Source organism: Alosa sapidissima, chromosome 10 (genome assembly GCF_018492685.1).
Source record: "Alosa sapidissima isolate fAloSap1 chromosome 10, fAloSap1.pri, whole genome shotgun sequence".
NCBI lineage: Eukaryota > Metazoa > Chordata > Actinopteri > Clupeiformes > Clupeidae > Alosa > Alosa sapidissima.
This window is the reverse complement of record NC_055966.1, coordinates 9,625,144-9,640,631: the sequence shown is the minus strand read 5'-3', so window position 1 is coordinate 9,640,631 and position 15,488 is coordinate 9,625,144. Positions and strand designations below refer to the sequence as shown.

At 46.8% G+C, this 15,488-nt stretch overlaps 1 protein-coding gene across 3 annotated transcripts in view; it reads left to right on the top strand.

The window, feature by feature from the left end:
* znf385d (zinc finger protein 385D) overlaps positions 1 to 15,488 on the top strand; it is a 71,646-nt gene that overhangs the window by 29,007 nt on the left and 27,151 nt on the right. Inside the window, exons 1-2 of one of the 3 annotated variants that reach the window (XM_042107399.1) lie at positions 541 to 962; positions 7,941 to 8,086. In XM_042107399.1, the coding sequence (XP_041963333.1) occupies positions 944 to 962; positions 7,941 to 8,086 (165 nt within the window). In that variant the 5' untranslated portion in view covers positions 541 to 943. Of the gene's footprint in view, positions 1 to 540; positions 963 to 7,940; positions 8,087 to 15,488 lie in introns of those variants that run through there. The other 2 variants (XM_042107398.1, XM_042107400.1) reach the window with 2 other exon arrangements.

Here is a 15,488-nt window from a genome sequence, read left to right as displayed (position 1 = left end):
GTCAAGAGTATGCACACGCAGTGAGCAGCCCATCACACACTCACACACACACACACACACACACACACACACACACACAAAATCACATACACCATAAATACGCAAGGCTTTAAGGTGGTACAAGAGGTTGTGTTGTACTCTGCCTCTGCACTTAAAGGCAGAGAGAATAAGTGAGTGAGAGAGAAAGTGAAAGAGAGAAAGTGAGTGAGAGAGAGAGAGAAGTAAGAAGAGAGAGAGAGAGAGAGAGAGAGCGAGAGGGAAGCCCGGTGTAACAGTCAGACAATACAAATGAGCAGGACAGCACTTGCGCGCCGAGCGGCTCTCTCACCGGAGCCTCTGATCGCACCACGGCTACACACCAACGAGAGCCCCGCTCGAGGAGGAGTCAGATTACAGCTGGAGAGAACTCACCCCACGGAGCCAGCAGCTTAGGAGAGGAGGAGGAGGAAGAGGAGGAAGAGGAGGAGGAGGAGGAGGAGGAGTAGTGGGTGGGGGGGGGGGGGGGTGGAGAGATACAGTGGTGCATGTGTTGGAGAAGTGCTCTCTCACTGAGGCCAGCACCGCACTCAGTGAAGAAGTGAGAGGTAGAACAGAAAGAGGAAGAGTCAATATGTGTAGGAGGGGAGAAAGACAAATTACTGACAGTAAACAGAGAGAGAGAAAGAGAGAGAGAGCAGTCACACACTGAAAAATAAGACGGAGTGAGAGAGGGAGAGGGAGGGGGAGAATAAGCTCCATCAGTGCTGAGACAGTCCGCGTGGTGACACAGCCACACACAGACAGACAGGGAGGGAGAGAGAGAGAGAGAGAGAGAGAGAGAGACCCTCTCTGTCTTTCACACACGCGCACACATACGCACACACACATACGCAGACAGACTCGCATGGACACGCTGACAGCAGCAGCACGCAGAGGAGCTGAAGTTCTGAGAGCGTGATGAGCTATGGAGAGCATGTATCTGGGTGAGTGTGCAACTCGTGCTTTATCTGTGTGTGTGTGTGTATGTTGGGGTGTCTGAATGTCGGGGCAGGGGTACATGTAACCCAAAAGCTTCTCTGTGCTACAGTACAGGGAGTGGGGTGTGTGTTTCGAAGGCTGTGTGTGTGTGTGTGGGGAGGGGACCGCTGTGTTCAATCCATCCCAGCGGAGACAAGTAAAACAGAGCAGACCCACGTGTTGTCTTTTGAAAGTCTGGGGTTTGGGTTTCACCGCTGCTTGTTTTATAGACTCTCTGCAGTGTTTATGAGGGAGGGAACCCAAACAAGGGCCGGCAGAGCCGGACACTAGAAGGTCCAGGGGCTAAACACAGGCGCTCGGTCTGTTGCTCAAGACTTCCTTTAGTTAAAGAGAGATAACGCTGTGTGTGTGTGTGTGTGTTAGTATGTAAGAATGTGGATGGAGCAGAGAAAATCAAGAGCTGTATAAAAATGGAAAATCACATTTGTTTGTCAGAGGTGTCACAAAATGAAAGGTTGTAATTTTTCTCTTAGATGCTCAGAGATGTCAGTGGTGTGTGTGTGTGTGTGTGTGTGTGTGTGTGTGTGTGTGTGTGTGTGTGTGTGTATGTGTATGAGGGTGGGGTAGGGGAATTTTGAGGATAGTGCATGGCTTTAATGAGAGTGAGCCTGACCATGACAGCTTGTGGGAATTGTTGAGTTGCTGTCCGTATCCTGTGTGGGTAAATGTAGAAGGAGATAAGCTGACAGCTAAGTGTCACGTCACTAAAGACAGGTCACAAATGGGCTATGACAGGCACCTGATCTGTAATGCATTGAGTGACGGCTTGAGTGAGGGACTGACTGACTGAAAACAAAATCTTGCATCTCTGAAGTGAGTCCCTGATCACCTTCAGGATTTCCTGCAACAGAAGGGGATACCTGATCATATGCCCAATTTCCTTACCTGCTATTTTTTAAAACCCTCCTTTGCCCAATGGCGCTGTGAAAACAAAAAAAATCTAATCTCACAAAATCGATTTTCTTCCTTTTAATTACTTTGAAAAATACACCTGACATTTCTGCAGGCGGCGTTTGGCAAATGGAGCAAAAGATTTTCTCCGGGGCAGGACATCGAGAAACATCCGCGCCGAGAAACGTGAGGTACACGGGTTACGCAAGCGCCTCATACACGCCAGTCACTTGCTTCTCCGAAGTAACGGTTGAGAGGATCCTGCGAACGGTTCCATGGATTGGATATGCCGGTTTCGACTGTCTTCTACGCTGTAATGACACATGACTAATGGTAGGGGTATTAGCCGCTCCGAGTGTGTCGTGGTTGTGGTTTTGAGCAGGTTGTCCAATGGTCGCCCAACACGGCTGTTTTGGTTAACCTCAGATTGTGGAGTAGTGTGGGAAAATGATTGTTGGATAGTGGTGCTCGGCAGCTGTGCAGACCAGTGGCATACTCCACCACGAGAGAGTCACGTGACATGAAAACAACCTCAAACAAATTGACGAGTGGCAGTGTTTCAATTTCAGAAACGCATTCATGTCCACGACCAGAATATGACGTTGAATGTGAACCATGTCTTTCATTTGTGCTCAGTTTCAACTGCAACTCAGTGAAGGACGACGGAAGTTTCTCATGTTTCTATGGGTTTTCTCATGTGTATAATGGACTTGGGTCAGAACATCCTGTGGCCCAGTCAGTGCTTTGCATTAACATCAAGTTCTATAGAAGCAGAAATCTATCAGAACATTCTGGTTTTACACTCTAGTTCTACAATATAGAAACACTCACAGGGTGTGTGTGTGTGTGTGTGTGTGTGTGTGTGTGTGTGTGTGTGTGTGTGTGTGTGTGTGTGTGTGTGTGTGTGTGTGTGTGTGTGTGTGTGTGTGTGTGCGTGTGCATATTGCTTTACATTTAATAGCTGACTTCTGAGACATCAGCAGATTTAAGATGTCACAATTTTATCTGGCAAGATTGTATATTTTCTCTCACAGAGATAGTTGGGTGAGACAGATGGGGAGAGAAGATTTCATTAATATTATTAATTTCTTCATTTTGCTCTGGTGGACTCTGTCCTTGCTCTGTCTAGCCATGTTGAAGAGAGGCATAGGGACAGGGATGAGTGAACGTGCGCTGCAGGGGAGGTGGGCGGCAGTGCTGTGCGGATGTCAATTAATTATTAACGTTCCATCTTTGTCCTCCAGACATTTTTTTCCTCGTATTCCTGCTCAACACACAACCCTGGGACCAGAAGCTTTTTAGGATGACAGGCACATCTGAGTGCCCAAACCTAGACGCTGCCACAGGCATCTTTCTGGCTCGGCTTCCTTTTCTGTCATTTTTCTCGTTTGCTCTCTTTCACTATCCCGTGCTCTCTTTCTCTTTCTTTCTTTCTTTCTTTCTTTCTTTATCTCTCTCTTTCTCCCTCTCTCTCTCTCTCCTTTTTTATCTTTTTCTTTCGTTATTACGGTTTTACTCAGTGTGTGAACATACACCCACAAGCATAGTTTTAGTCTTTCTGTTTTGCTCTCTCTCTCTCTCTATCTTTCTTTCTCTCTACAGACACACACATGTACACACGTACACTCTCTCTCTCTCTCTCTCTCTCTCTGCACAGACACACACATGTACACACGTACACACACTCTCTCCCTCTCTCTCTCTTTCTCTCTCTCTCTCCACAGACACTTGTACACACGTACACACTCTCTCTCCTTCTGTCTTATCGCAGCCACACTTGCTGTAACTGCTGTGTGAGTCACAGATTGGAGCTGACCACCAGCACTCCGAAAGCTTGTTCTGAGGCGGACTGACCTCTGTGCTTGTGGGTGTTGTTTGATGGGATGGAGGTTGGAGGTATGTGTGTGAGTGTGTGTGTGTGTGTGGGAGGGGGTGGTCAGACTCGGACATATACAGATCTCTCTCTCTCTCTCTCTCTCTCTCTCTCTCTCTCTCTCTCTCTCCTCTCTGCCCTTAGCCAAAAGCTCAGAGCCTGTGCCTCCCTACTCAGGCAGCTGGAGAAACTTATAGATGTGCGTCACTTCGAGCACGGCAGTCTGTCATTACACAGACCCTGCAGGCCCGACACACACACACACACACACACACACACACACACACACACACACACACCACCACCACCCCCCCCCCCCCTCCCACACACACACACACACACACACTACTCAGTTCCTTTGCATTACCTTGCTTTACTTTCATGGGGCAAGTAAATGTGGATAAGGCACGTTTTATTCCCTTGAGCTGCAAAGACTGGCAGTAAATGTTTGTGAACTTTAAAAGGATGCATAAGTGGGACATCTGCTCTGGTTGGCTTGAGTGGGCCGAATCTGTGTTTTCTTGGACTGAAGCTGTGTGTTTTGCCACTCTGAAAGGGTTAACTGACCTCTTTTAGGAGGTGTACTTGACCCTTGACCCTGACTTTGAGGAGGACAGATAGAGTGGGAGAGGTTTGGGGCTTCGGGTCGTAAAGGGTGGCCTGCTCTCCAGGTGTTGGCGCTAAGGTCACCTCCACGGTGGTGGACCTAGCTAGGCTAAGTGACGTGATGATTAACGCCATCTTAAGGTTCATGTGGGTGCACGTCTGTGTTTTGATGATGTATTGCACAAGTCCAAAGAGACACGTTTTCATGTGAGACTGTTTTGGATTTCAGCCTCGCTCACTTATGTCTTGGAATGTGTGTGCTATTTGCTTCTCAAAGGGGTTTGTTGTCCTTAAATAATCGGATTTGCCAGTGAAACATTTGTTTTGATTTTTTCAATGCACATACTGTATTATGTACTCCGTTGGTATGGCATGTATAGTCTTAACTGGGCTTGTTTTGAAAGCAGATTACTCACACACCGACACACACTCACACTCACACACACACACACACACACACACACACACACACACACAGACAGACAGAGACAGACATGTACACTCACACACTCACACACACACTAAAACTCAACACTGAGATTGAAAAATGGAAAAAAAGAACATGATCATGAACTAGATGATTAGAGTTGAAGTCCATCCTGTCTGAAAGCATGCAATCAGTCCGCAAATAGACTCTCAGGCCAAAAACCTGAAGCACTCTCTCTCTCTCTCTCTCTCTCCCTCTCTCTCGCTCTCATTCGCACTCTCCGTTCTACCCGCCTCAATTCTCTCAGCAAACTCTCCCCATGGCCGGCCCTCCAAGGTTGGGCAAGGTGTTGCACATGTCAGCTTATTAGTGCCTTAACAAGCCAATGGTGCTCACTCGCCGTCCAAGTCGATATTTATGTGCTGGCCGCGTGCATGCGCTGTAAACCTTTTATGATTGAAGTTCATGAGGAGGTGAGTCGAGGAAAAAAAAGAGCAGCAGCCAAAGGTCTCTGGTGTGATGGCCCATTGCAGCTGCACCACACAGTATTGAATTGCATGTGAATTGAATTGCATCTCTCTGTGTGTGTGTGTGTGTGTGTGTGTGTGTGTGTGTGTGTGTGTGTGTATGTGTGTGTGTGTGTGTGTGTGTGTGTGTGTCTGGGCTGGGCTAGGAGTCCATTGTCCACTGCTCGGTACACTCCCTCCCCGAGCCCTCCAACAATGCTGTCACTCACTCGTGTTTTGGCTGCGTCTCGAACTTGCGTCTCTGCGTCTCGAAATGACGTCTCTGCGTCTTGTTTTTCTGACAACCGCAGAGACGTCATTTACACATCAGGGAGGGCCTGAAGAGTGAGGCCTGAGGGGTTGAATGAATTGGGGGGGGGGGGGGGGGTTGTAGAAGGGGAACTGATTTGGAGGGGGGGGTGGGTGTAGAAGGGGAACTGATTTGGAGGGGGGGGTGAAGGAAATGGAGCTTAAACATGCCTCCTCTTGAACATGCAGGCATGTGGCATTCCAAGGCATGGGTGTAACAGTGCAGTGCCTTCTCAGTCTCACCCTCCCCATTCTTTTTACACGACTCCTTCCCACTTTATTTACCCTCCCATCGCCCGGGGGTCGGAGCAGCAGAGCCATTGTGCATTTTATTTGTCTCTGGAGTGGCTGTTTTGATACAAGGCATGCTGCTTTTAAGCCCCATGCTGGCATCGATTTTCTCCCCCCTTTTTCTGTGCGCTTGGACGGCCAGTTGTCCTATGGTTCCCATTAACGGCTTTCTATAACTTGCGGTGTTTTGGAAGTATGTGGCCCGTGCGCCCATTGACTGATGCTGGTGTTGAAACGGCTCTGCTGTTTTTAATTCAGGCCATGTAACTGCATCCCCCCCCCCCCACACACACACACACACACACACACACACACACACACACACACACACGCACAGACACACACACACACACACACACACAACTCTTCTCTCTCTTACTTTACAGGCTCTTACTCATGCGATAATAAAACCAAGTAAAGCTATTTACTTTTGTTTCTCCCAGCGGTCTTTGCGTCTCTCCTGCTCTCTCTTCTGCTCTGCCTCTCCAGTGTGCTCTAGTTCCACGGCATTCATTCAGCCTGTGTAATTATCCAGTCCTCCCCTGACATTAATGACTGCGTTAGAGAGAAAAAAAGGGGGGCTGACTCACGTAACGCTAAGAAGATGAAAGGCTTGACTTTTTGCTCTTATTTAGAATAAAATGCTTGTTTCCTTGCTTGTTGTTGTTTTTTTTTTTCATTGGTGTGCAACTGACTCTTTCGTACAACAGACATCAAAACAAAGCATTGTGTTAGTTCAAGCTGCATGTACAGTAGTCACACGCTCTATGGGAGAGGGGCAATTATTAGCAATTCTTGCAGATAATCACAAGTTATTGAAAAGACCATGACAAAAGGATGAGAAGAACGTCTGTCAGCTCTCTTATCTCCTGTCCATTTGACAGTTCAGCCTGTGAGCCATTGTGGTCGTGCCTTCCTCACACCCACAAGAGAAATCTTCTTGCAAATGTATGTGGCGCCTGTTTGAAGCAGTCATGGCTGTTGAGTTTTCATACCCGTGTGCATGCACATTTCAGGGGTTAGCTGGTGTTGAAAACCTACACTTAGAGAAGCACTGTGATTTAATGGAAGCACTTCAGTGCTGATTAGCATACTTGTGAAAATGTTTTACAAAAAAGAGTACCCATGGACTCATTTTAACAAGCGAGCCTTTGCAAGGTTTATCATTGGCTACATGGTCCAAACAATTATGTGGATTCTTTAAAAAAATATATTTACCTTAACTGTGAATGAGGTAGTATCAAACCATATTTTCAGGTACGATGTGCCGATGTGCTTAATTAATTGACTCATTATAATATAAGGGTTTTATACCAATGCATTTCTTATTGAGGTAGATCTTACAGGTTGCTAACCCCAAACGTAAGACACAACTCTATACTGTTTTTTGTACCTGTTATAACATGTACCTCCGTAAGTACATTGTACTCATCAAGTAATTAAGTGTTAAGTGCATAACACACACACACACACACACACACACACACACACACACACACACACACACACACACACACACACAGACACATAAACACACACACACACACACACACACACACACACACACACACACACACACACACACACAGCACAGTAACGCTTGATGGGGCCACCAGCTCTTTCTTATTCTGTTTGTCTGTTCTTTTGTCATTATGATGTGCTGTGTTTTCTACTTGAGACTCGCTCATAATGCATATTGGATGCATTCACAGAGCATGATGCCGCACAGTAAATCATTTATGAGTATTAGAGTTAGTGTACTGAGCATTAGAGACCAAATGCTTAATACACCTTCCTCTTTGTTATTCATAAGAGATTACTTAAAATATTTTCATTTTAAGTATGTCCAGTACTTCTTCCAGTGTGGTCTGAATTTCTGCCTTACTCCAGCATGTTTCTGTGTTTGTTTGTCTGTCTGTGTTTGTATGTGTGTGTGTGTGTGTGTGTGTGTGTGTGTGTGTGTGTGTGTGTGTGTGTGTGTGTGTGTGTGTGTGTGTGCGCTTCTGTGTGGCTAATGCAGGTAACACATGTCAGGGCACCCTTCTGCCCACTCTGATGCGGCCGCCCCTCCCTGCTGCCATGCAGCCTGGCCTGGGCATTAAGCAGTTCCTGCCCTTTTCCCTCGAACCCACGTCAGGGGTCAGTCTCTTCCCCAGCTTCAGTGCGGTAAGTGCATTCTACCCACACTAACACCCACACACCCACACACACACCCACACACACACACACCCACACACACACACGCACACGCACACGCACACGCACACGCACACACACACACACACCTACACCCACCCACCCACACACACACACACACACACACACACACACACACACACACACACACACACACACACATACACACACACACACACTTACACACACTCACACTGACCTACGCAGAGGTACACCACAGAATTGCAAATGTGTTCCAGGCCAGACAGGGGGAACATAAAGATTAGTCTCAAATGACTGGAAATGGCTTTATGTTCACAAGAGAATTAAACCAGCCCACTAATGTGATAGATCCCCAGCAAGCAGCATCCCAATGCCTCTCACTGAAGACAGTGTTGATAAAGATTGCTAAGGCTATGTTTGATGGTTAAATAACCCGCTAGGGTAATATGACACAGCAGAAAGTAACGTGCAATTGTATGCAGGGTGTTGTGTGACTGAGGGCAGCTGTAGGAAGAGGAGTTTGAGTGAGTGGGGAAGGTTGTTGTGTTTTAGTGCAGTTCAAAATTCTCCATCTGAGCTGCGTTTTGTCAGGGCTGTCAATTCTAAGCTCAGGGGATCCTCTTTCAGGGAGCCAATAAAACTGAGTTGTATATCTGGGTGACGATTTAGTTGTTTTGAGCAAAAAGTCATCCGCTGGATTCCCCCAAGAGCTGAAATGCGAGGATGTGTTGGAGGATGCAGACACGCCACTTTGTCCACTGAAGTAAACACTTCCATGCTGTTGTTACACGGACCACGCTTTGGTCCTTAGCGTCTCTGTCAAATTCCCACCACCACTCACCAATCATATCATTGCTTTCACTGCGGCGTTGCGCCGCACAGATGTTTCTCGGCTTGTGCAGCGAAAGTCGAGGGAGCTGCGGTATCACAGCAGTGCTGAAACACTGAGACACTTACGTGCTCAGAGGGACAGATGTTCCAGAGAAAGCCGATACAGCACACTGCAATACTGCGCGCCGGTTTGTTTGATTTTTAAAACAATGCTCAAAGGCGAACGATTGTTGATGTTTTGACCTCAATACACCCATTCTTCAGGGCTACTGAACCAACACTGTTGATAGGTTGGAGCAGTGTATTTCACCACTTTGCCTGTTTCCTTGTTAGAGTGCCAGGATTGCTTAAATATTAGATTTACAATATTGTTGGGCTTTCATGCCTTTATTGTGACAGGGCAGTGAAGAGGGAAGTGAGTTGGAGAGGGAGATATGGGGGTCAGGAAATGACCCGGGTATGACTCGAATGCTGGTCCCCGTCCTCACTTGGATTCAAATGCGGTATAAACACTGTAAGATGTTTCTGATTTATGATGTTTTTGTGTGCACATACACAAAGAATGTATAGGTAGAGGACTCACTGAAATGAACTAAAAGTGTACTAAATCTAACTAAAAGTGTACTAAATCTAACTAAAAGTGTACTAAATCTAAATATATCGGATTGAATGTTATCTTTCAATGGAATGAGCAGCACCAGTAACGGCTGTTGTTTTGCTGTTGGTCTGCAGGTGTGTGAGAGGGGTTGTGGCCCATGTGTGTCGGAGTGGGAGGTTACCAGTGTGTGGATGACTGAGTGCATGGAAAGAGCCTCCACTGAGGTCAGAGGTGAAGAGAGGGCAAGGGTTGTTTACGGGACAGGGGTCAAGGTTCACTGGCTCTCTTCACGGTTTGCAGTCACACACTGGCCAGCGCACTGAGCCTTAGCCACATCTCCTAAATTATCCTCTTCTCCTCCAAACCCGTTACGAGTTCACGCATGACCCCATTACCTGACCATGATCAGAGCCCTCTGTTTGTTTTTTTTTTCGGGTCGTGCCTTTTGTTTTCGTTCCGTCCACACAAGGCTTTCATGTGGCAAACCCCGGTGTTGACAACCTCATCGTTTTCAGCTTGCATAATCGCTCATCAAGCTTTTTTGAGAGAGAGAAAAAACGTGCAAATCCAGGGGAGAAGAAAAACGCCACAGCTGTGAGGAAAGTTCTTGTAAAAAGTCTGAAGTGCGTTTTCTAGCCCTCCGCTCTGCTCTGGCTCTAATCTGTATTTTACAGACTTTTCCTCACATAATGAGTCATGAGCTGGGAGGGCTCCAACACATGGGAAGCTGATACTGGATTAGTATGCCATAATCTCTCTGCACTGCCCAACCAATCTCTCTCTCTTTCTCTCTCTCTCTCTAGCTTTCATTTTCCCTCTTTCTCCCCTATCTCTCTTTCTCTCTCTCACTCTATTTCTCTTTTTATTTCTTGTTCTGTCTCTCTTTTCCTCTCTCTAGCTCTCATTTTGTCTCAATCCACCCCAATCCCCTCTGCACCCCCCGCCCCCCCCCCCCCTCTCTATCTCTCTCTCTCTCTTTCCTCTCTGTTCCTCTGTATCTCTGAATCCCTCACTGTCTCCCAGCCCCCCCCTTTCTCTCTCTCTCTCTCTTTCTTCTAGGATTGCCTGTCTTTCAGCAACTGCCCCGCTCTCTTTAAAGTTAGAACACTGAATGACTCTGTAAATGCGCTCACGCTCAAGTGCCATTATTTCACTCTTCAGATGGTTGCCTGCCTGCCTGCCTGCCTGTCTGCCACATGGCTGGGATGCTATGTGCTGTGTGTCTGATAACAGCATCTTTGGTTCGTGGAGTCACTGCTAGTAGTGCCATTTGCAGATGGTTGATTTGTTTGTGTGTGTGAGAAAGAGAGAGAGGTGTGTGTGTGGGGTGGGGGGGTTCAAGAGTAGACGTTGAGGGTGTTTTTCTGTGTTTTACAGTATGTGTAGGTGTTGTGGGTGTTTTTCTATGTGTTAATGCAGTATTCTGTGTCTCACCATCACTGTGTGCGTGTATGAGTGAGTGAGAGAGAGTGAGAGAGAGAGAGAGAGAAAGAGAGAGAGAGAGAAAGCATATACAGGGAGGAAACAGTGAGGTCAGGCCATAATGCTTTGCCTCAAAGGTGTGCTAAACATTTACCGACTCTAATACATAAAACTAAGGAGTCTTATGCATTATGGCAACATTATTTTTTCCACCTCCATGATTAAATTTACAGCACTAGCGTGATTTTTTCCAAATGGGCCACGTAGGCAGCAGAGCCACTGACATGAGGGGGATGCACGCGTGCACACACACACACACACACACACACACACACACACACACACACACACACACACACATTATCTTTTCTGTCATTACCTGAATAACTTTTAAATTGACGACGGCCTGTGCACTCCAGTCAGTGGTTTTGTGTGGTTAAGTATGCAATAACTAGCTTTGTGAGGCTCTGTGGGATGGATTTAGCTAGAATGTAGCTCGGCTCGTTTGACAAAGAAAAGGGGGCGAGCAGTGATGGCGACAGCGTCGGTGCTCACAGGATGTGACAATCAGATTGGCCAAGGAGGAAGCAGAAAGGCTGATGTGGTGCAGAGGTGAGAAGAAAGAGAGGGAGAGGGAACTTGCGATTAGCAACACCACCAAGTCACTATGTGGGTGGCGGCGGGTGGATTTGCAACAGACAGGCAGAGAAAGTGAGAAAGGAAAAAAAAAGAGGCAAGAAGAGGAGAGGGAGAGAGTGTGAGAGAGGGAGAGAGAGAGAGAGATAGAGGAAGAGAGAAAGGGGTGGAGAGGGAGAGAGAGAAAGGAAGAGAGAGAGAGAGAGAGAGAGAGAGGGGTGAGAGGGAGAGAGAGAAAGGAAGAGAGAGAGAGAGAGAGAGAGAGAGAGAGAGAGAGAGAGAGAGGGAGAGAGAGAGGGAGATAGAGGAAGAGAGAAAGGGGTGGAGAGGGAGAGAGAGAAAGGAAGAGAGAGAGAGAGAGAGAGAGAGAGAGAGAGAGAGGGGTGAGAGGGAGAGAGAGAAAGGAAGAGAGAGAGAGAGAGAGAGAGAGAGAGAGAGGGGTGAGCTTGGGCCGGTGACACTGCGCATCAGACAGAGCCCAATGAACGACTGAAGCAGTTTTCAGTTAAGGCTTTTCACTGGAGCTGAAATGCCATTTATCGTGCCCAAAGCCTACATTTGTCTTTGAGAAACAATACAAACTCTATTTCCTCTGTAGAGCAATCAGCATTGTGAGCTATCGATTTCTCCTCGTGCGGCTCGGCGGGAAAATTGCTTTGGAGTGGAGGACGGAGACAGACACATGGGGCCCTGCCGTCCACACTCTCTCAAGCACCCTACCCCGTGCAACCCCCCCCCCCCCCACCCCCCGAGTCTCCCAGCAGCTGTAATGGACATTTGCCTCAAAAGGTTTGGGCGGAAATAAGTCTAATGCTTCACTTCATACACAAGTATGATATATACATTTGTGCTGTTCTTTCATTCGTTTGCTCGCTTGCGTGCGTCTTTGCTTTCCAAGTTGACTTGGTTGGCGGAGCAAAGCACTATTTAGGAATAGAGTGTGAGGGTTTGATGCCCAGTGGGAGTGTGCATACGGAGATAATGTATGCGTTATCGGCTTGGCTAAGCTGCTTTAAATGCAGGCGCATGCTAAGTGTAAATTTCTCTATGACAAATGTGGCAGCCTTGGTGGAATGCGTGTCTTTATGCAAATCTAATGGCTGATGGTGAGAGCCGCTGTTGAATTTTGCATTTTTAGGCTGTAAGCCCTCATTATAGTGTGAGCCTTATAATATGAATAGACTGCAGCAGAGCCCATAATTGACTGGGAATTAAAAAAAGCCAACTGTTTTAAAAGACAAAGAATCAGGGTTAACATGGGCTTTAGAATTAAGATGGAGCATCGGTGCAGGATGAAAATGGTCCTGAATAGCCGACGACTGCTGGAATAGAACGTCTGCCAATTTCTTAACTAACGGACGGCAGGATCGGAGCCACAGAGGATTTTTGCCACCCCCCCCCCCCCCCCAACCCACCCCCCCTTGTCTCCTCTCTGCCTTTGCTCACTGGCCCAATGATGTTTTATTAGCTGGAGATTTGCCAGCAGCCTTTCTCTTTTGGTATGCACAGATAATACTTGGGAGCTTAAACTGATTTTTATGGGGATGTTTTTGTGCCAGTAAGTCTGTGCAACAGGACGTTGATAAGCATTTTTACTGCTCTGCTTAATTAAAAACAGCAAAATTCTGCAGATGTAAAATTACTAGTAAAATAGAGACATTGGACCTGAGATAGTTGGTGTATTATTTTCTGTTTAGGAATGTTTCTTTTCCAAAAGAAAATAGAAATGTGGCAGACAGCCTTTCTCTCTACTAGCTTAAGCGCCATCAATAATATTGTTTTCCATTGAAAACAGTTGTTAATAATACAAAAGGTTCTCTGCCACTGATGGCCTCGCGATGATTATGACATTATTCAGTGTCAGCATATGGAATGCGATTTCCGATAAATCACTTTTAGCAGGTTACACCCACATACACTCACATTGATGCCAGTCGTGGTTTTGACCTTGGGAAATACAGAGCCTTGGATCGGAATTTCATTCAATGCAGGGGGGTGGCTTGGAACAGATTGATCATAATCTTACTGACAAAACGTATAAAGCGCACTGAAAACACCCCTGCCAATGGCTTATGTGAACGCACTATGTGTAACCCAACTCTCTGGGACGCCAGTGGCTGACGGGTGGTGTTGACGGATGTATGGCCTGGCACTCCGTCTGCCAGGAGACAGCTGGCTCTTTGCACCTGCACCATCTTTTCCTCTGTCTCAACCCCATCTCTCTCTCTCTCTCTCTCTCCTCTCTCCTCTCTCTCTCTCTGTCTCTCTGTGGAGACCTGCGCTCCTCTAATGAAAAGCATGTTTGCCGCTGCAGAAGGAGGGGTAGAGAGAGAGAGAGAGAGAGAGAGAGAGAGAGAGAGAGAGAGAGTTGGTCTACCCCCAAAGGGTACAGGAGATTAGCTGGCTGGGCGTTTTAAGGGGAGGACGTCATCATTTCAAATGGTCAGCTCCAGGGCTCAAGTTCGGCTGGAGTCTTTTTGCGAGCACCTTGGCCACATCCCGTCCCTCTATCCACTCACCCCTTCCAAAGTTTTTCCTACTTGCTAGATTTGACCAATCTTCCATATTAAGTGAATGACGTGAAAGTGAAAGTAAGACATTCGAAAGGACCAATGAAAGTTGAGGTTGCTTTTGGTAGTAGGCTACAAATACTTTCACCACAAAAACTGGTGCTCTAAATAGCGATGCTGTTGTCTTTGAAAGGTTCTCTTATTGACGCATTGAACTGCAATTTGGATTAACACCTGCTTTTACAAGGTGGGAGTATTTAGGCACAGAATAGACGTGCGCTTTCAGGAGCAGTCTTTGTACATACCGCGGAATACATAACTAGGCGCTATTTACTCTTCCCCTCCCGTCTTTTTACGCTAAACTCCCACTTTCCCCTGCATCCTCCCATACATCATTGCGGCCTGTTTGTACATACCTCGCAATGATTTTACACGCACAATGCGAAACAAATACGACTGAAGTGGGCGCAAAAGCGTTAGTACATCTGGCCCTGTGTGTCTGTGCTGCAAACTGTTCAAGCTGTCATCCCTTTTGTGATCGGGGCAGGTACCAAACTGTGCTATGGAATGAGAAGCCTTTGTGTTCATGTCATGTACTTCAAAATCCACTTGTTCCTGTTCTGTTGATTTTTTTTTTTCTTTTCAATTCATTTTTTGGTCCATAATATTTGCCGGTGTCGTGCTTTCACTTTTCTGGTTTCTCATTACAAAATGATCAATCGTATCCAATACCCATTAAGAACATTTTAAAAAGATAAATGACCTCATCTCCTAACCCGCTGAGCCCATTACAGCACTCGCTCTCTCTCCATCTGCCTCCCAAAAGCTACATTGAATTCTTGGAATTATTCATTGGACTTTGGAGTTGTAGATTTTCATGGAGTTGTGCTCAGCTAAGCCAAGGAGAACATTGCTCATCATTACAAAATGCAGTTAATGCTACTATTACCTCAAAGTTTGTCCAACACCTCCCCCCATTCCCCCCAGCTTCTCTGAGCATTATCCTGCATTCGATAAATGTGTAGTTGCCTGTTTTTTTCTTTCTTTTTTTGTGCCCTGTGTGTGGGCAGTAGTGGTAGCAGGGTGACGGGCAGGTGTGGTGATTATAAGGTGGCGAGGTGTGAGGTGGTCAGGAGTGAGGATGAGTAGGGAGCGCTGTGGCATTGTGTGGGCTGCCCGGTGCCGCCCGGTGCCGCCCGTGGGTCCAAGCTGTGCAGATGGGTGCTGTGAAGAGAGCAGGCTCCGGTTTTGTTTCAGAAGTCAGTTTGACAGAACTTCCCTTTAGCAACTGTAGAGAAATATGGAATGCTGTCACTTGTTTGGTTGTATCATGGTTATGCTGACAAAGTTTAGGAGATAGAAGTTAAGTCTGTCATTTTTGGTATCCTACTTT